We start from the raw sequence: 18,359 nt of genomic DNA on the forward strand, positions 1-18,359 counted from the left end.
TCATCACTTAACGATAGATTTTTATTTAATTTTAATAATCTGTAATATTAAACATTAATTTATTCATGCTGGTACATTTTTATTTATGTAATGCAGCAACATTTCTTTATCATGCAAAAAAAAAAAAACTGAGACTTGCACTTCTTTTTCTCACACATTAAATTTGTCCTTAAACAACTGGCTGGTGGTTTTGGACAGTAAGACTGAACAAAAGCACTGATTTTATTTGTTTTTTCTTCCTACTCTTTTCCTATAAAACCAAATGCAGACCACCAGAATAATGAGCAACTGATACTAATGTTAGTTTTTTTTCTTGTCAGACAGCAAACTATGTAAAAGATTTAAAAATAAAATAAAAATCAATAAACACTTAATTTTTTACTTGTAATAAGTTATAAGTTACTCTCGGAACATACTGGAAACACGTTCACAAATCTAATAACTTTCTCTTCCTTTCCTAGGTGATTATTAAATCTTTCAATTTCGCAATATCTCTGAATGCTCTGATTGATGGTCACATTTACATTCTGTGACTGTCAACATGAACTAATTTCATATTTGTTACTTAGATGCTAAAAAAAAGTCCAACACCAGGAAGAACGATACAGAGAAAACGTTATGAGGGATAAAGAGTAAGAAGTTGTTCAACATTCAGTCCAAGTATGAATTTAACAAAGGAAAGACAGAAACTGAAATAAAGTCTATTTTTATTTACCAAGAGCACCATTCAAACTAACAAACAAAAACAAAAAACATACAGACAGCAGGTAATTTAAACTGTGGCCCTTTAGATAGACGTTCCAATACTGTGCCACACTTAACAGTTTTAGAGTTCCAGAAAAAAATCACAATATAATACAGCATCAGTTTTCTGTCTAGACATGAAACCTAAAAATGGTCTTCGGCAGGTGTTTCTGAATTCAAATCATGTTTACAACGTGAAACGTGATGCACCAATCAGAGAAAACCTCGTAACACTGCCAAGGTGGCATAGAGAGACGTACATCTTATTCTAACAAATACAACTCAACATGGAGATATGTTCAGTGACATTTGCATAAAAGACCACACACGTTTCTAGCATTTAACCCATTAATGGTCCTCCAAATTAAATAAACCCTCAAACAAACAGCTTAAAGTGTAATTTCCATTCTTTCAATTATACGCTTCTTTTGCAATCAAGTGCTGATTTGTTCTTTTTGTGCTCAGGATGCCCTAAATGAGGCACAGTGGTAAAAACATGAGGCACTGTGGTCATCTGCACAGTAAATATAACCTACAGTTCATATTTGGTCAGTGGAAAGGTTCGGTTCATTAAACTGCTTCTCAAGTGTCCTATTTCAGATTTGCTTATAGTTTCATTTTATTATTTTCTCCAGTTCCCCGTTGTCTTGACCAGTGCTTTCTCTATACTACATCTTCACTGTTGTGGAGCAAACGAACAAGCATCTGTGTTTCACAGTTGATCACAATTTCTCATATAAGCTCTCTGATGTTAGGCACTGTCTTCTCTGATATTGGAAACAAACTCCACCAGGACTTGAAAACCAGCTTTCAGCAACAAGAAATACCAGAGTTGATGGCTTGGAGATACACCATTTTCCACCGGCTCCCCTCAGCTGCCAATTTTACTCTCCCAGTAAGATTTCAGAATTAAACAATCGCTTTGTTTCTCTGTAGATAACACAGTGAACATCACACCTCTGCACACATTTGGCATAATCAAAAAAAAAGAAAAAAAAGGCAGCTCTAACACTCTCAAAAGCCAAAGCTAAAAAAAAAAGCATTTAAAACAAATAGCATAAATAAAATACTGGAATAAACTGACCATAAGATTAACTTTGAAGAAAAACTAAGAACAATAAAAGGGAAGAATGAATAACACAAAAATTAATTAACAAAAGAGAAACACTGAGCTGACTGGACTCTGATCTCTGCACTGATCAGTCATATTGAACCACTGCTATGACAGAAAATTCATAGATGCATTTAATGGGAATGTAAATGTGCTAAAACTGGACACATTAATATTTAATTTAAAGTCTGCATCTTTTAAAAAAAATATTTTTGGACACTTATTAAATCCCACTGCAGTAAGGAGATCTTGAATACTTAATACTTAAAAAAATAAATTAATTTTAAAAAGAAAGTTTGGAGGGATTCATCTCAACGACGAAGCAGCTGTCGAATGAGAGTGACATAAAACTGTCACCTCTTTTATATGCAATATATTAAAAGAGACTTAAACATGGGGAAAAATGTTGACTAATGACACATAAATAAGATCAACAAGGGTTATGTACATATTCAATATATTCTATCAATTTATTGGTCTAATATTGGTCTAATATTAACATCTAACTGAATCTCATTATTGCAGGAATCTCTTTGTCTTGAACAAATAAAAAACCCATAATGCAGCAGCTTTTGACTTTAACATCATATAAATTAACCCTACAGCGCTCGAGTGTGATTGGTTTTCTGCCTTCTTGTTGTGACTATGTGAGGATATCTAAAAGATCCAATGAGATCTCTTTTTAAGATCATGTGAGGCAAAACAGGAACAAGTTAAACGGGTAATTAAAACAAAAACCACGAGCACCTTCATGTGGAATAGCGTGCAGCCTCGAGCGCACTATTTCTCTGAATTACGACTCGGGCAATTCAACATCACGCGCTGTCAGTTTATTTTGTCTGCTTCATGGCTGTAGCGTCTAACCTTATATAGTTACAGCCACAGCAACTGTTTAAACACATCTTCTAATTAAACACTGCTTTCTTAAACATTATTCTTCTGCAAGAGCCGAAGCTGCCGGAGATATTTGTGAATGAAAACGTCACGATCATCCGTGGGCGTTCTGTAAGGACACTTTAAAAACACCTCAGGCACCGAGGGGGTGAAGACTAACACATACTAGCCGAGTTTCAGTGGTCCCACGCTTCAGTCGGGTCATCTAACGGTGTCTACACCACAGTCAAGCACCTGCTCTGAGTGTCCTTCATCTGTCCACCAATGCATTAGAGTCCATATCGTTCAGTAAGTACATGTCTGTGTGACGCGACACACCCAGCTGCATCTGGAAGAGAAGAGGACATGGAGCTCTCATTACTCAGAGGAACAGTCACACACTGAAGACAAATCAGCTGAGCATGATTTAATTGTTAAGCATTTTTATTTGATTTTGCCAGAACTTGTTTTGGTTTTCATAGAAAATGTAAGCTCTTAAAATATGTTAACATTTAGAGAAATCAGTGGAGAGTCAGCATCGGCTTAAATAAAAATATAGTAAACTAAGCGCGCGCGCGCACACACACACACACACACACACACACTCTTCTTCTGATGACTCGGGAAACCATCTGTGTTACCAAATCCTTTTTATGTTACTCTACATACGTATTATTCACTCTTTTTTAGTTCGACCATAAATCTGGAGAATATGGATTGCCAGGTGTTGGTTCTTTACTTACAAACAGGATGAAATGTCAGAGTTTTAAACTAAATCATTGCAATCAACAATGCACTGTAATTGGTGATTAATAGAGTTAAATCAGTTCAGGATTTGATATTGATTGTTTTATGACTGCAGATTCATTAAAATGTGCTCACCTTGGGTCAGACTTTCCTCATTTAATCCTGGAAAGTCCTGAAAAAGAACATTTCTATAGCCTACTAGGAGGTGCTACACCCTCAAACAGCACCAGTAAGGAGAAATGAAGATTTTTGTAATTTAGCTAACTATTCTAAACACATCAGTTTAACACCTTTACTCTACTGTTTGGGGTTTTACAGTGAGGAGAGTTATCTTTTAAAAAACAAAGATGGGCTTTAAGATTATCATTTACTCAGCTACTTAAAAGTTAAAAACACAGTAATCCTGAGTCCATGTTAGGACTTTCACACAGAAGACGCAAACAAATGTCCTTATATCCATAATGTGAATTTATTTCGGAGACACAGCGGCTTCATCCAGCAGCAGAAAAATAACAGCTTTTCATTCAACCTCCAAAAGAGGGAAGAAAACAGAAATGACCAGAGAACCACATGATATAATTTGAGAGTAGACACAGTTTTCTCTGTAACAGTTCAAATGTTCGTCTGTCATGTTTGTTTTATTGCCAGAGAAGTTATTTATATAAGACAAACTCACGTTCACCTGAAACATATTTCTATCACGTCTAAGAACAGCTTTAGAAATCTTAGAAAAGCTTTTGAGAACTTTATACAAGAGCAGAAATGTTGAACCACCACGCCAGAGAGAGAATTTTAACACAAAAACATCTGAAAAAAACTCGAGGCCTTTACTGTGTTTACAGTGCCCCACACAGCTCATCGTACTCTCATCTTATTGGTCAGTATGTACATGCTACTTGGATATTGCCAAGTCAGGAGCTTTAATACAGTTTATTATATTGTGCAATGTCACAGCAATTTTAATCTTCTTTGTTGTAAAACTGGAAGAAGAGGCTCGTCAGTGTTGGCTGCTAAAACTCATTCACAGTCTAATCATCGTCACTTTACTGATATTGAGCATGCTACCGGGACAAAGAGCAGCTGAGTGAGGGCTGTGTGAAGGCTAACATCAGTCACAGCTGAAACTGAACTGACAAATGGTGACAGCCGAAACATAAACAATTATAAAAAAAAATTAAATCCACCTTTCCTCACCTGAATAATCTTTTATTGCTTTATTTAAAAACATGTCTGTTGTTTTTCTATAAAAACAGGGTATACAACTGTCCTGCAAACTGGTCTGACTAACAAAGCCAGGACAGAAAATAAATAAGGCAACAAAAACAAACTATTTTATTCCCCACTTGATAATCACGCTATCATGTGACTACTTAACTTCACAGTAAAACATTAGGAGGTCTCAGAGTGGAGTCATTAGCTTGGGAAACTGTATAATGTATACACATGAGTGAATCTGCATTTTAATATGAGCTGTGAGATTTCTAAACTTTGTTCATAAATGACTTGTGTGCCCTACACACTGTACCGCACACACAAACTTGTGGTTATGGATTTTAATACATAAACACAACATCCTTTGTCATGGCTGCTACTCAAACACAGTCCTAACAACTTTAAATGATTACAGTGTTGTACTAGAGCACATGCACATAAATCCACCTTCCCCATCAGTTATACACATCTTACTATTGTATACCTGAAGTTCAACAAAAAATAACAAATATAGTACTGAGGTTAACTTGGTATCGCAGAAAACAAACAAAAATAAAAAGAATGCACAAAATCATTATTTTTGCACATGCAATAAAGGCTTGAAAGCAAAGGACGCTTCTGCACACTGCTAAAAACACAAGTATGATTTCACTGATGGGCTCACTTCAACCTGAGTCTCTGGCATCATAAACTACAGAGGTGCTAACAGAGGCTCGGGGGATGATGCTGCAGTCACACAAAGCTTCACCTGCTTGCCTGTGTCACTAATGTGCACTCAGGAATTAATTTCATCGATCATTTGTGCATTAAAAACATTATTAAAGCAGCTTTCAGGGGCCAGACACACACCAATTTTGGAAATGATAAGGTGACTTTCAGACTTTCCTCCATTCAAGTCAGATTTCTGTTTTCTGGCTCTGATTTAAAATGTATTTTTACAGACTTGTGCATTAACTACACGTGCACTCTAAGCTCGGACTCCAAACACAAGAAGCAACAAGTGAAAGATGTGCATGATGCTCAAAAATGCCACTGTAAATTCTTCGATATGCTAGACAAGAATGCTGAAAACAAAAAAAAACCCCTGTAATATAAGGGCTGGATATCTATTGGACATTTGACTCTCATGTGTCATAATATTATTTTTAGACATTATCTAGCTGTATTAGACTTGTTTTTTAAGCTAATGAGTCACACTTGAAGAGAGCTGACTCTGAGATAAAAAAAATAAAATAAAGGATATTGAGGTAGACTGAGTGGGAATCATAAAATGTGCAGTGTGGCTTCACACTGGGAGGATTAGGGTGATTAAGAGCAGGACAAATCATAGGTTAAATTAGAGTTTAAAAATCATCACATTTCTACTTGGCTGAAGTATCAAATGCTGGAAGATAACATCCTGTGCTGGTGTCATATGAATGTCTGAGAGCCTAAAAAAAGGCTCCCAGACAGATATCTTAAAAAAAAAACCCAAGATATCCAGCCCTTTAAAAAATAAAAGTCAAATGTGCTTTCAAGATCCTAAAGAGTCCCGGCTGTGTACGGGGCGCCCAGAGTAAAGAGACATGCTGTTGGTTACAGTCGTGTTCAGCTTTAGGAGTCGTACTCTGACTGCTCCTCTATGAGCACAGCGGGCCGATTGCTTACCCTGCTACAACAGTCCAGGCAGGAGACGCCCAGGGCAACCAGACAGTGCCAAGCCTGCAAGGAGGAAGAAGCGAGAGGACATTACAGACTTTGTGTGTGTGCACCTTTTCAATGTCTAGAAAGTGAAGCATTCAAATTTTTGAAAAAAATATTATTCATTTGCTACCGATATGTTCTGATTACTGCTGGGTGGGTTATCTTGCTTTTTCCAGCCATCAATACACAGCCAGAAAGATTTAGTGTAATATTGTATTTGCCAGTATAACAACTGTGATCTCAACTTTTGGAATTTAGGGTTTTATGAAGTTTAGACTCATCTTGCTTCATTTCTTGTCATGTTGCTTCTGTGCTGTGGGCACACACGGTGTTTTAAAATAAATTTTTTTTTTACCATTCTTTACTTTATTTTTCTGATGACATTCAAATGTTTTCTGATCTATAATCCCAATAGAAGCATGTCACTGTAAACCTACTAAAAAAAAAAACACCAGTAAAAAATAAAAATAAAAGAAATGCATAAAATTTAAGATAATTCTGTAATACAAAATGAAAAAGGCAGAAATCTTTTAAGAAATGATTGTGGCACCCATCAAAAGAAGCCAATTGAAGGGGGGCTTGGACATCTCACGGGGATACCTCCTGGGTAATGCTTTTCGGGCATGTGGGACGAGATTATGGGGCAGACCCGAGACATAGTGGAGAGATTACTTCTCTCAGCTGGCTTTGAAACACCTCGGTCTCACTCAGAGGAGCTGGAGAGAGAGAGGTCTGGCGATCTGGGTTCCCATGAACAGAACCCAGATCAATGGCAGAAAATAGATGGATGGACAGACTTTTGGTTATACCACCCAGGACTAATTCTGGTTATTAGAAAATAAGATGTGTGAAAACATGCTCTGCAGTCCTATCAACATGAGATTAGACTACAGGCATCAACAGACAACAATTTAGACATGAAACAGCAATCATAACTCACCAGGTATGCCACAAAGGCCAGATAGGCTACAGAGAGGAGAGCAGCTAAAACATAGAGCACCACGCTGTTCAGGGCCGTCACATAAACAATCACAAAATATATGTTGATTGCACAAACGCCCAGGATGAGGATACCTCCCGAAATCTTCCACCCCCTAGAGGAAACAGACTTTGGATTAGACAATTGGGAAATCCTGTGCTTTCTAAACTAACAGAGTCCTCAAAATACTTCCTAACACTGCAAATTGACCAGAAACACATTTTTTTCCAGAAACACACAGACTCACTTCTGTTAGTTAGTCACACTGCTGCATAAATTCCTATTTTGCGCAACTCCATTTTAGACAGCTTAAATATAAATATATGGTTGATTTAATAAATGACCCGTCTGTGCATTAGATAAGTAAACAGTCACAATGACAACTCTGAGCAGAGTCGACTGTATGTCACATGACACCACGTCTACACCTGAGTCAGTCCAGTCCTTTTATGCTGACCTGAGTAAAACATCCAGAGAATACAGTTGGGGGTCCGGACTTTGTGTTGCTTGGTTTTATATTTGGATAAAGACCAAACAGGGTCAAACAATGGACTTCGCTAAATCAGTTGTTCCTTGGCCTCAGTCCATCATTATTTCCCTAAACTCTGAGGCTACGGGAAGAGATGCTTTGGACTGTGCTGCTAATGTTTTCATTTGTGTTAAATTCATTGATCGTACACAGACTTCAACTACATGAAGGGCCAAGAAAAGCTTGCTTCTTGAGATAATTATCCTGTCAGTTATGAGTAAAATGCATACAGTTTGTACTTAATAAAGAAGAGAATAAAAACTATTAAAACATTTATTTCACTTACAATCCGTTAGCAAAGTCGTTCATTATGGATTTCAGACTTGTGAAGGTCAGAATTGGGATCAAAGCAAATGGAAGCTGAAGGATGAGAAGAGTGAATATTTTTAACAAGAACACAAAAAGAACATCAAAAATGTTTCAGTACAAACTGCACTGAGGGGAAGATACTCGTGCTGACCTGCAGGCTCTGCAGCACATTCAGAAAGTCATTCATCCCAGTCAAATGGTGAACATCCTGGAAAACGGCGACCAGCAGTGTAGGCGTGATGGCGATGGAGCGGGTCAGCAGCACCCGTGCAAAACGAGACCACCGCAGGTTCAGGAAACCCTTAAAAACACGAAAGCAGAAACATCAGTGCAGAGCTGTTTCCTTTTTTAAACAGAGGAAAGTGGTATCTAAGTAAAATACACTGTGCCAACATGTGTTCCTACCTCCATCACAAACTGTCCAGAGTACGTGCCCGTCATGGTGGAGCTCTGTCCAGCTGCCAGAATACCGATAGCCCAGATGTAGAGAGCTGCTGGTCCAAAGAAACACCCCAGGACGATCCCCTGAACACATGTATCAAACAAAGTTAAGTGTCAACACACCTGTTCATCTGGGTAAAGTCTAATCTAGGACAAACAGCCATTTCAAAGTGATGAATGGTAAAATAAATTGGTACTCACACAATGTGTAAATTAGCCTTTTTAGATATTATTAATAGGAAAGTAAAGAGTAAAAACACTTTGATTCAACTCTAGAAACACACCTAAACACCCAAGGAGCCATTTTGTGAAAATACCTCTATGATATGTTTACACTGTCTTAATGTCACACAAGGGGAAAACATTTGTTTGTTTTTTTAATTAAAAAAATTAGATAATCAAGCCATAAACTGCTAGATGCTCCTTCCCTTTCTACTCTGATGTTATTCTGTATTATTTTAGTAGCTCCAAAATGAGACATTATGCAACCTGCTCATCAGAACTGCAGAGACTTACAGACTGTGGACTTACCCCTTTGTAAATGTCCACTTCGAGTGTGTTGTTGTTAAGAGGGAAGAGATCTGTGTGAGGGCTGCCAGTTTTATTGCACATTGCATTCTGCAGGAACACAGTCAGCAACAACTTGATCACCACTGTTTCACTTATAATTTACTGTATCTCAAAATGACCCACACACGCTTTCAACAGTCCTCAGTATGGCGCCATGGACACTCACCACGTCCATGTTGGATTTACTGTAGAAGGCCTGAGCAAAGACTGCGACGACAAACACATTGATGAGGAAGGAGACAAAGAGGGCGATAGCAGACTCAATGAAGAAGTACTTGTTGGCTTCCTTGACTTCCTTTTTATTTTTGCGGTCGACTTCCCGAGACTGAATAAGGAGGGGAGATAAAAAACAATAAGCTTAAAAACGTTACTTTAAAATGTTTTTTTTCCCACTCATAAGGTTATTCATGAAACAGTTTTCACATTCATTTAGGAAAATCTAATTTCTCTTAGTCTACACACAACAGTACATTGATGTTTCTAACCTTGACCAAGGCTGAATGCAGGTAGATGTTGTGGGGCATGATGACAGCACCTACAATTCCCACTGCCTGCTCCAGCTGCACAGGCCCACAGCCGGCACAGTAGGGTATAAACATACCCTTCAGCAACTCCCCCTGGTCCGGTTTTACCAGCACATACTACAGGGAGAAAACACAAAATCAACCCTGTGATGCAGCCACACACTGGGTGACAAATGCTTCAGGTGACCAAAACGTACCTCATAACCAAAACTAAGAGCCATTATAGTGATCAGAAAGCCAAAGAAAGCTTCAAGTTTCCTCAGTCCTGCAGAGATATAAACATATGTAATCACTTGGGTTCCAATCTGGTTGCATCAGTTGCATATCTGCATCAACAAATCACATACCATATTTGTCTAAAAAGAGGAACACGAATGTGTCTGTGATGGTGATGAGAACTCCTCCCCACAGTGGGATCCTGAGCGAGAAAGAATCCTTTTTTGTAAATCTGCAAAATCATATAAACTTTTCCAATACAAGTGTCAAAGACGTTACCTGCCCACAGAAAGGAGGTTGAGAGCTATGGCACAGCCAATGACCTCCTGCATGTCTGAGCCAATAATGGCCAGTTCCACCATCAGCCAGAGGATGATGCGAGGAACCTGAAATTAAATAGAATGTATTATAAATAATGAAAGACAAGAAAGATGTGACTCAGATGTGTCTTGAGGGTGGAGGGGGGTGCTCACGGTGGAATACTGGCGGTTGCAGACTTCAGCCAGGTGCATCCCTGTGACCACCCCGAGGCGAGCAGCCAGCCTCTGCAACAGCAGCCCGATGATAGTGGATACAAGGAGAACCCATAGGAGCTGAAGAAGGCGAAGCACGAAATCAGCACATGTGGCCACATCTGCACAGACCCCTAGATTTCTTGTATGAGTTCATGTTTGCTCAATACAGTGAGATGCATTAAGACTTTCCAACATAAAAATGACCTTTGACAACCTCCCCTGTACCCTTAATGACGAGATTGAACACTTCAATAAATAATGAACAAAGATTTAGCTGCAAGGGCAGAGATCACCCTCCCTCACGTCGGATGCAAACCCAGTCATTTTGTTTTATAAGCAGGCCTGAAATATGACATAAACCCTTCAGATCAGATTTAAAAAAGCCTCGAGAGTTACTTCTAATCAGTTTTCAAGGGGTAAAGAGTTAAAACTAAGATTTCAAATTAGCATTTTATCTGCAACACAGCATATTTATTTATTTATTAATAAAAGGGAGTTATCATAGATGCAGACAACAGAGCAATCATGCAGCTTATTATACAAGTGAAGTACTGAGCTAGAGACAAAATATGACCCTGGTTTCTTAAAAAAAAAAAAGAAGAAGAAGAAAAAAGGCAGTAATATTTTTAAAAGAAAAAGTATCTGAAAGTATCTGAAGACAGAATTACTTCCTGAAATATAAAGTGAAAGGATTGAATCCTGAAACATTCGAAGTATAGTTGTTATTTTCCTAAATTTACCTCCACTGCCTGCAAAACTACACCCACAGTTTATTTTTCTGGGTGGATTAACGTTTTCATTCACCTTAAAGCCAGCTGCAGCTCCAGACTGCAGGTCTGATTCGATGTTCCCCGGATCCAGATAAGCAATGCTCATCAAAAACCCCGGTCCAGTGAAAGCCCAGAGCTTACGGAAACTGAACAACTGAACAGAAACAGAATTTTCCTTTTGAATCAAATAATATGCAAAACATATACTTACAAATAAAATATTTTTCCTGTGTGTCTAAATGAAACACACTATTTGTGATGGCAGTGGTACCTGGTTTTCACTGTCTGGAATGGGCACCCTCTCTTCAAAGTATGTGGAGAAGGGTTCATCCTGGGCCACAGGTGAAGCAGGAGGGGAGATGGAGCTGTACTGGTTTGTGTGGACTCCATTCTCCTGAGGGGAGTCCTCTGATGAAAGCACAGCAGGACAAACAGAGGGACTCTCATTAGTCATCACACAGAGTACCCTTAGGTAGCGTTACACATGTCTTTTCATTCATTATCAACATCCTCCCGTGTTTTCTGTTGACCAAACACATTGCAGCAATGGAGATGTAGTTAAAAAAAACAACTGTGAGGGCCAGATTTACTAAAGAGGGCAAAATAGCGTGTGAGCACAATCCCCAAATGGCGGTCATAGGCGTGGTTAATTTTGCAGTTAATTTGAAAAGGTTGCGCTGTTTTCTGAACACTTGCTTGATTTAAATGTTCTCCTCCCTATATTTTACGCATTGAGAAAAATTAAGCCAGAACCTAGTTTGTGCCAGTGCGACGCATTATTATATCTGGACGTAAGCGCTGTTTTAAACTCTGTATAGTTATTGTGAAACTCTGATTTATGGATGTGGCATAATCACTATGATAGAAAAAAATCTCAGCTAAATTCACTAATTCACACATAAAGCATAAAATTCTGACAATTAAGGGAAGGGTTTTTTTGGCAGGTTTTGCAGCTTGCTTAAAATACTTGAAATAATCAAATATTGACTCTGTCAGTCTAACTGCACTTGGAAAAACGTTTGAGACACACAATCTAACACTTGTCTGGGATCCAGGGGCTTTCTAACAGCACAAGTACACCCTCTGGAAAAAGGCAAACAAAACTCATTGCTTCTAATCTACATGCAACACAAGCACTTTGGTCTAAGACTTTAAATTACAAGCCTTTACTCGCTGAGCAGTAACCTGTAATTAGCTCCACATTGTTTGCATGTTAACCTCAGAAACTCGAGCAAAAAAGAAAAGAACTACATGAAAACACCAGAAAACAAAAGAACTAAAAAACAACTCCAAGATTAAAATAAAGCAACAGATCTATAATAGTTTGTTCAAAGTGCATGTAAATGCAGAGAACTGCTACTCACTGAGTTTGGACTTTTCATGTCTTGCCCCCTCCATCTCCAACTCACTAAGGTCCTAAAGTCCACAGTTGCCTAAGTATTAGCTTTTATATGACGTTGCCTTTATCATCATTTTTTTTTTAGACATGAGCTGTTACGAGGACACTGTGACCCCGCCTTTCTAAAAATGACCCACACAGAGAGAGAAGTAAATATGGCGCACGCACTATGTGCTCGAGGAAGTCAATACATTACAAAACCCGCCCTTTCTCACACATGGGAAAAAAAGCACAGACAGTTTTTCAAAGAATCTGAGTTAGCGACAAAGTTTTATTAGCGTCAGAGTTTTTACTGTTTATCACAGTAAACACACTGTGTGCCTTTTAAAAAGATGGACCATGTTTATCTTTTTAAGATAAATAATTTAAAGTCGTAAAGGAAAACACTGTTGCAGCAGCTATCAGTGTACTCACTGGCTCATGTTACCGGTCATAATTGGCGTAATTATAATACAGAGTGGGGATTACACGGAAAAATGCATTTGACTTCTTAAATTGCTTCCTTGTCAGTTTTTTGACACCTGTTGGTTCAGATTTCTGAACATGAATATCTGCAGTCTGTTCAGGTTTTGTTGTGCTGCTCTTAAATCTCTTCGCAGAGAATCATTTCAGCTGGGAGGAAGCTATTTTTTGGGAAGACAAGATATCACCACAGGTGTGCATTAAGTAGTCAGCCAGGAAGTAATCGGGGTCATTTACAATTCTTCTTCTGATTTATTCTCGTTCAGATTTTTTGCTGATTATAATCTGAATATTAAGCTCCCTGTGACTCAGAATATGCCTCCAGCCACAGCCAAATGTCCAAAGTGTTTAATATTGGACAACATGTTGAGTGGGTCTGTATTTTAAGGGTCATGTTTCAGTCATCTTAAACGTGTACCTTCCAGGAGGTCTCCGTCTTGCTTGGGCTTCATCAGGGCAGGCTGAGGGATCCCTGGGAAGATGAGGGATGAATATCAGCCTCCCTGCAAAAAGACAACAGTTGCATAATCTGAGAATTAAAACATGAGTAAAGAAAAATTTTATAACAAAACACATTTTTCAAAAGGAAGAACAAACTATTTAACACGAGACATGACTGTACAGCAATTTCTGTTCCTCTTTAAGAAAACAAATTGAAAAACACTGAAAGTTGAAGGTCATAACAATGACTAAGCAACATTAAAAGCAAGTCAAAGGACACTACATTAATGGGATTGTCTAACAGGAAACACTGAGCTGACCACTGTCAGCCAAGTTTCACTTCTACCACACACTCTGTGCTGCTCGTAACGGAAACTGAGGAATGAAATGTGAAACCTCAGTCTTGCAAAATAACTTTTATAACACCATGATGTTTGACAAAGAGGGAGAAAAGGGCCACGGAAAGCACATGACACACAGCAGGACCATGTGACAAGGAGCAGATGGTGACGATTCGGCAGCTTTTCCAACCACCAAAGTTTCCAGTGCCACTTCTTTCACCTGATCATGTGACCTGATTAATGCGCATTATAAGACGACATGTTTCCTCAGCAGCAGTATTTAAATTAACAGTCTTAAAGATGTGGCAGAAAGCTAAGAAACAAAACAAAACGTAAAAGGGAATGCATAAACTAAATAAATTCAAAAATATTTTTTAATGTATTTATTTGGACAATGTGATTTGACATTTCTACTGAAGCTATTAAAACGATCAAATTTTTACCTCAAGCCTTTAGTTTCCACCTGTTTTCTGTTTAAAAAGTTCATTTAGAGCAGCAAGTTTTTTTTTATGATTGTATCTCTGGGAGGAAAAATTATCAGATTTCCACATCAAGCTGTCCACGATCCTTCTCGTTCCTGTTGACATGCCATACAGCTGGAGACAGACTGCTAAATATTTTTATTTTTACTTGTTTTTGCACCTCTTCACACCTTTGTGAAACTGCACAAAATGAATGAAGAAATCAAAAAATAAATAAATACATAATGAACTTTTTAAATGAAGCTTGTAATTGTCTAGATCTAACCATCAGGATTTAAGTTGCTGATTTCTGGGCCACAAAACACTTTCTTCATTTTCAGCCTCTCCGGCCTCATGTGCTCTCCTGTGGTCAAAGCCAGAAGCCACAACTGGAGAAACTGAAAATAAGGTTTCAAATACCTTTGCAACTATGCAGAGTGGCATTATTGTGTAGTTATCATAACCATGAAATATGAACAAGCAATTGCTAATAAACAATTCACGATCAAAGTCATGCTATTGACATAGGGATCACTTTCTGGACTTACAAAAGCACAGCAAGTCCCTTAACAGAGACCACCCTCACTCTCACTCATGCATTGTCCTGAGCTTAATGACCATGTGACTCCCCTCTCCCATCACTCATTGCACAAGTTTTTAAACATAAAATTGATCTCACGCCATCATGTCTTAAAGCAAAGGTTCTGTTTCTCCACATAAACAGCAGTAAGAGAAATTTCAGTTAACTGTCCTGTCACTTCCACGTGCACGTGTGTGTGTGTGTGTGTGTGTGTGTGTATACTTTTTGTTTTCTTATTTTTTTCTGCACTGACGCACTCAGGTCCACTGTTTATTGCCAAGATCTCAGTTTGCGCATTGACAGTCATGTGTGACACCAGACTGCTACACGTCAACAACTTTATTATTACGCTCACTGCTAGAAGCAGCTTTGCAAAAAGGGACAGACACAGCAAAAAATGTAAACTAAATAAAGCTATCTGCCCTACGCCTCACATTCCGGTGTGGATGTGTGCTGTACTAGTCCCAGCGTGACCTTGATTAGAATCATAGATTGTGTAACTCTTTCAGTTACACATTTAAACGGTGATGAAAGAAAATCAGCTTTCCAGCAGTAGTGAGTTGATTTCAATCATAATCACGTGATTCTGCATTTAATATAAATATGACTTATTAATGTCACCAGTGTGACATTTGCAAAGACGTCAACTTATTTCATCAGTTCTGTCAAACATTAAAATTTGAACACCTTGTAAAGTTGGATTTACTTTCTTCATCTAAATTAATTTTGAAAAAGAAAAAATTGTTGGAGTAGTAAAAATTCACATTGCTTAGTCAGCCATTTGTTAACTTAGCCCAATGAACATTAATGAATCTAATCTGCAAGATGCAGCTTTTCCTATCACTACATACAAGACAACTCCCAAACAGAAACTGGTCTCTAATGTCACAGCCCTCAAGGACTTTTACGCCCTATGTTGAAAAAGATCTTACATAAATAAGCCACAATAAGCAAAAAACTAACAAACAAAAGAACAAAAAAAGAATGATCATGATACACCAACCTCTCTGTCGCATGACAATTTAAAAAAAATATGAAAAATAAGCAGAACCAAAACTGTTCCCAAAATATAAAATCCAAATATATATCCAAATCCAATGCCAGCACACAGGTCTGTCTGGTCGAATGAGAGCTAAACTCTTCAACCAGGATAAACTACTGCAAAAACCCGGTCTATCAAGGAAACGCACACACTTCACGTGCAGTATTAACTGAGCCAGTGATCCTTACTTTAGAAAAGCCCAGTTTGAGTTTGGATTAGGGCTGCCACAAACGATTATTTTGATAGTCGACTAGTCACCGATTATTTATGCGATTAGTCGACTAATCAGATCATCATCCACTGGACGTAAAACTACAGCTTATTGCACCAGCAGCATCTGCTCTTATATAACTATCATTAGCTTACAGCTTTAAGCTTTTAAGGTGCTAACTAAAAATAAAGACAAGATGATAGTTTATTCAATTTTAATGAAATTTGCAGATTGTTTCGGTAAAGTTTAATAAACTCCTTGCTATCTAAAATATAACAGGACACCGGAGTATATTCTCCAGCATCTCACACTTCTGATAATCAGCTGTCTGCTTGATGTTTATTCAGCTGTATAAAAACTATAACTTTAATCTCAGCCAAACCGATTTACTCAGGAACAAATAAAATACTAAAAAAAAGCCAAACAATAACATTTTTAATTTATCTAAGTGACTCATATATATTTAACCTGAGTCACGAAAGACGGCGGTGGGTTTGAAAACAATTTGCCGGGAGTCCGGTGTTCTCACGGCGCTAGTGACCTAGCCCTCGGCTAGCTATCGAGCTAGTGGGTAACAGACGTCTCCGAAAACGTCGGAGCGCTTTTGAAAATATGTGGTGTCCTGATAAACTGAGCAGATATTTGAGGTTTACACAGCTACATTCTCGCCTGAAAATATGTTAAACGTTTATTTTGTGACCCAGAAAGAATAATAAGAGTAATATTAAAACTAACTAGCTACCGCCATTGTTGGAAACTAAGCTGGGCCGCGCTATGAATTCTGGGACACAGCTGCTTCTTCTTCTTCGGGGATTAACGGCAGCTGGCATCCTTGTACATGCTGTGCTGCCATCTTCTGTTTCAGTCCGTTATTACACTCTTAAATCCTGCTATTATTCCTGCGTCTTTTGCGATCTTACAAAGCTTCAAACGACACGTCGACTATTAAATCAGTCGTCGACGATTTTGATAGTCGACGTAATCGTGACTAGTCGACAAATCGTGGCAGCCCTAGTTTGGATTGAAGATCAACTAAAATTAAGATACTAAGCTTAAACTTTAAAACAGGGGTAATTTAGTGTGTGTTTTTACTGCATTTATTAGGTTATTATGGCATCTTTTGTCATTTTAAAAGTCGTAAGAAGAGATGATGATCCTTCTTCATTTAAGACACTTTGGGGTTATACAATGATCCTTATTAACGGGGTAACTCCACTAACTGTCACCCAGTGACTATATTAATTAGGGATGCTGCTTTCACTTGATTTTACGGATATTGGTTGGTAATTATCCTGTTAGCACCTTGTTTTCACCTTCAAGTGCAGTAATGAGCCATTCATTCATTCATTCAGTCAGTCAGTCTCCCTCTCTTTATCTACTAATATTTCTCATCAGTTCAATTATTTTATTCTACTCACTATTTGCTATTTTATTTTTGTTTGCTTTTTCCTAGCTACAAAATTTATATCACCATAGTACTGTCCACCTGATACTCATGCCAGTGAGCCACACTAAATATAAACTATGTTGCATCAAGGTGAACCTGGAAGCTATTAAAAAAAGAGAGAAACATGACTGCCTAACACTACCCAGAACTCCAGAACAAGTTCAGGCATCTATCCTCCCGACAAATCCGCTAACATATAAATCTACAGTACTGTACTACTGTTATGAGCCACCAAGCTAACAAGTTTCCATGATATATTAGCTGCATGGCTAGGCCAATGTTACTTCAACCAAGTACAAAAACGAAACGTACCTACGTGTGCTGTGCGGGTCAAAAAAAATCAGCGTTTTGACCGTGAAAATTAAGGCTGGTTGTAAAGTTGTTCCATGTGTTTAGATCTTGAGAGTAGCTGAGCACGTTACCAAGCTAAAATCCGGCAAAGTATCTTCCCATGTTAACAGCAGGCTATAGTCACACTGCGCATGTGCGCAAATGTTGTAAGTAGTGACGTCATCTAGATTTTACTCTTTTTTTTTTTTTTTTTGCCCTGAGCGAAACCTGGCAGGTTTAAAAAGTTATCAGTAAGTAAAATGATTATCTGTAGTAAAAAAAAAAATAGGGACTGTCTAATGAGTAAAATAAATGTAGTTGCGTTAAAGGCAAAATATTTCCCCAGGATTTTAGAAACAAGCTAATAGCATATTGCATATTTAGCTTAAACTAAAATTACATAAATACATCGTATTTTTTAT

At 38.0% G+C, this 18,359-nt stretch overlaps 1 protein-coding gene across 3 annotated transcripts; it reads right to left on the reverse strand.

Moving 5' to 3' along the window:
* Positions 1–690: 690 nt before the first annotated feature.
* Positions 691–18,079, reverse strand: slc11a2 (solute carrier family 11 member 2). Of its 3 annotated transcripts, none has more exons than XM_085273729.1 (17): positions 17,924–18,079; positions 13,503–13,587; positions 11,495–11,631; positions 11,258–11,377; positions 10,412–10,531; positions 10,218–10,324; positions 10,070–10,140; positions 9,920–9,987; positions 9,684–9,839; positions 9,365–9,523; positions 9,160–9,246; positions 8,593–8,712; positions 8,339–8,488; positions 8,165–8,238; positions 7,311–7,464; positions 6,335–6,388; positions 691–3,077 (listed from the first exon to the last, which is right to left on the reverse strand). In XM_085273729.1, the coding sequence occupies exons 2-17, from the start codon at positions 13,534–13,536 to the stop codon at positions 3,000–3,002; spliced, it is 1,689 nt and encodes a 562-aa protein (XP_085129855.1). In that variant the 5' UTR covers positions 13,537–13,587; positions 17,924–18,079; the 3' UTR covers positions 691–2,999. The 3 variants fall into 3 exon arrangements, with proteins under 3 accessions (XP_085129855.1, XP_085129854.1, XP_085129856.1); XM_085273728.1 differs by having other exon boundaries at positions 17,920–18,079; XM_085273730.1 differs by lacking the exons at positions 13,503–13,587; positions 17,924–18,079 and adding an exon at positions 12,588–12,712.
* Positions 18,080–18,359: the final 280 nt, after the last annotated feature.

Source organism: Mchenga conophoros, linkage group LG5 (assembly GCF_057382185.1).
Source record: "Mchenga conophoros isolate Kocher_MC1m ecotype Shallow Benthic linkage group LG5, M_conophoros_male_GT1.1, whole genome shotgun sequence".
NCBI lineage: Eukaryota > Metazoa > Chordata > Actinopteri > Cichliformes > Cichlidae > Mchenga > Mchenga conophoros.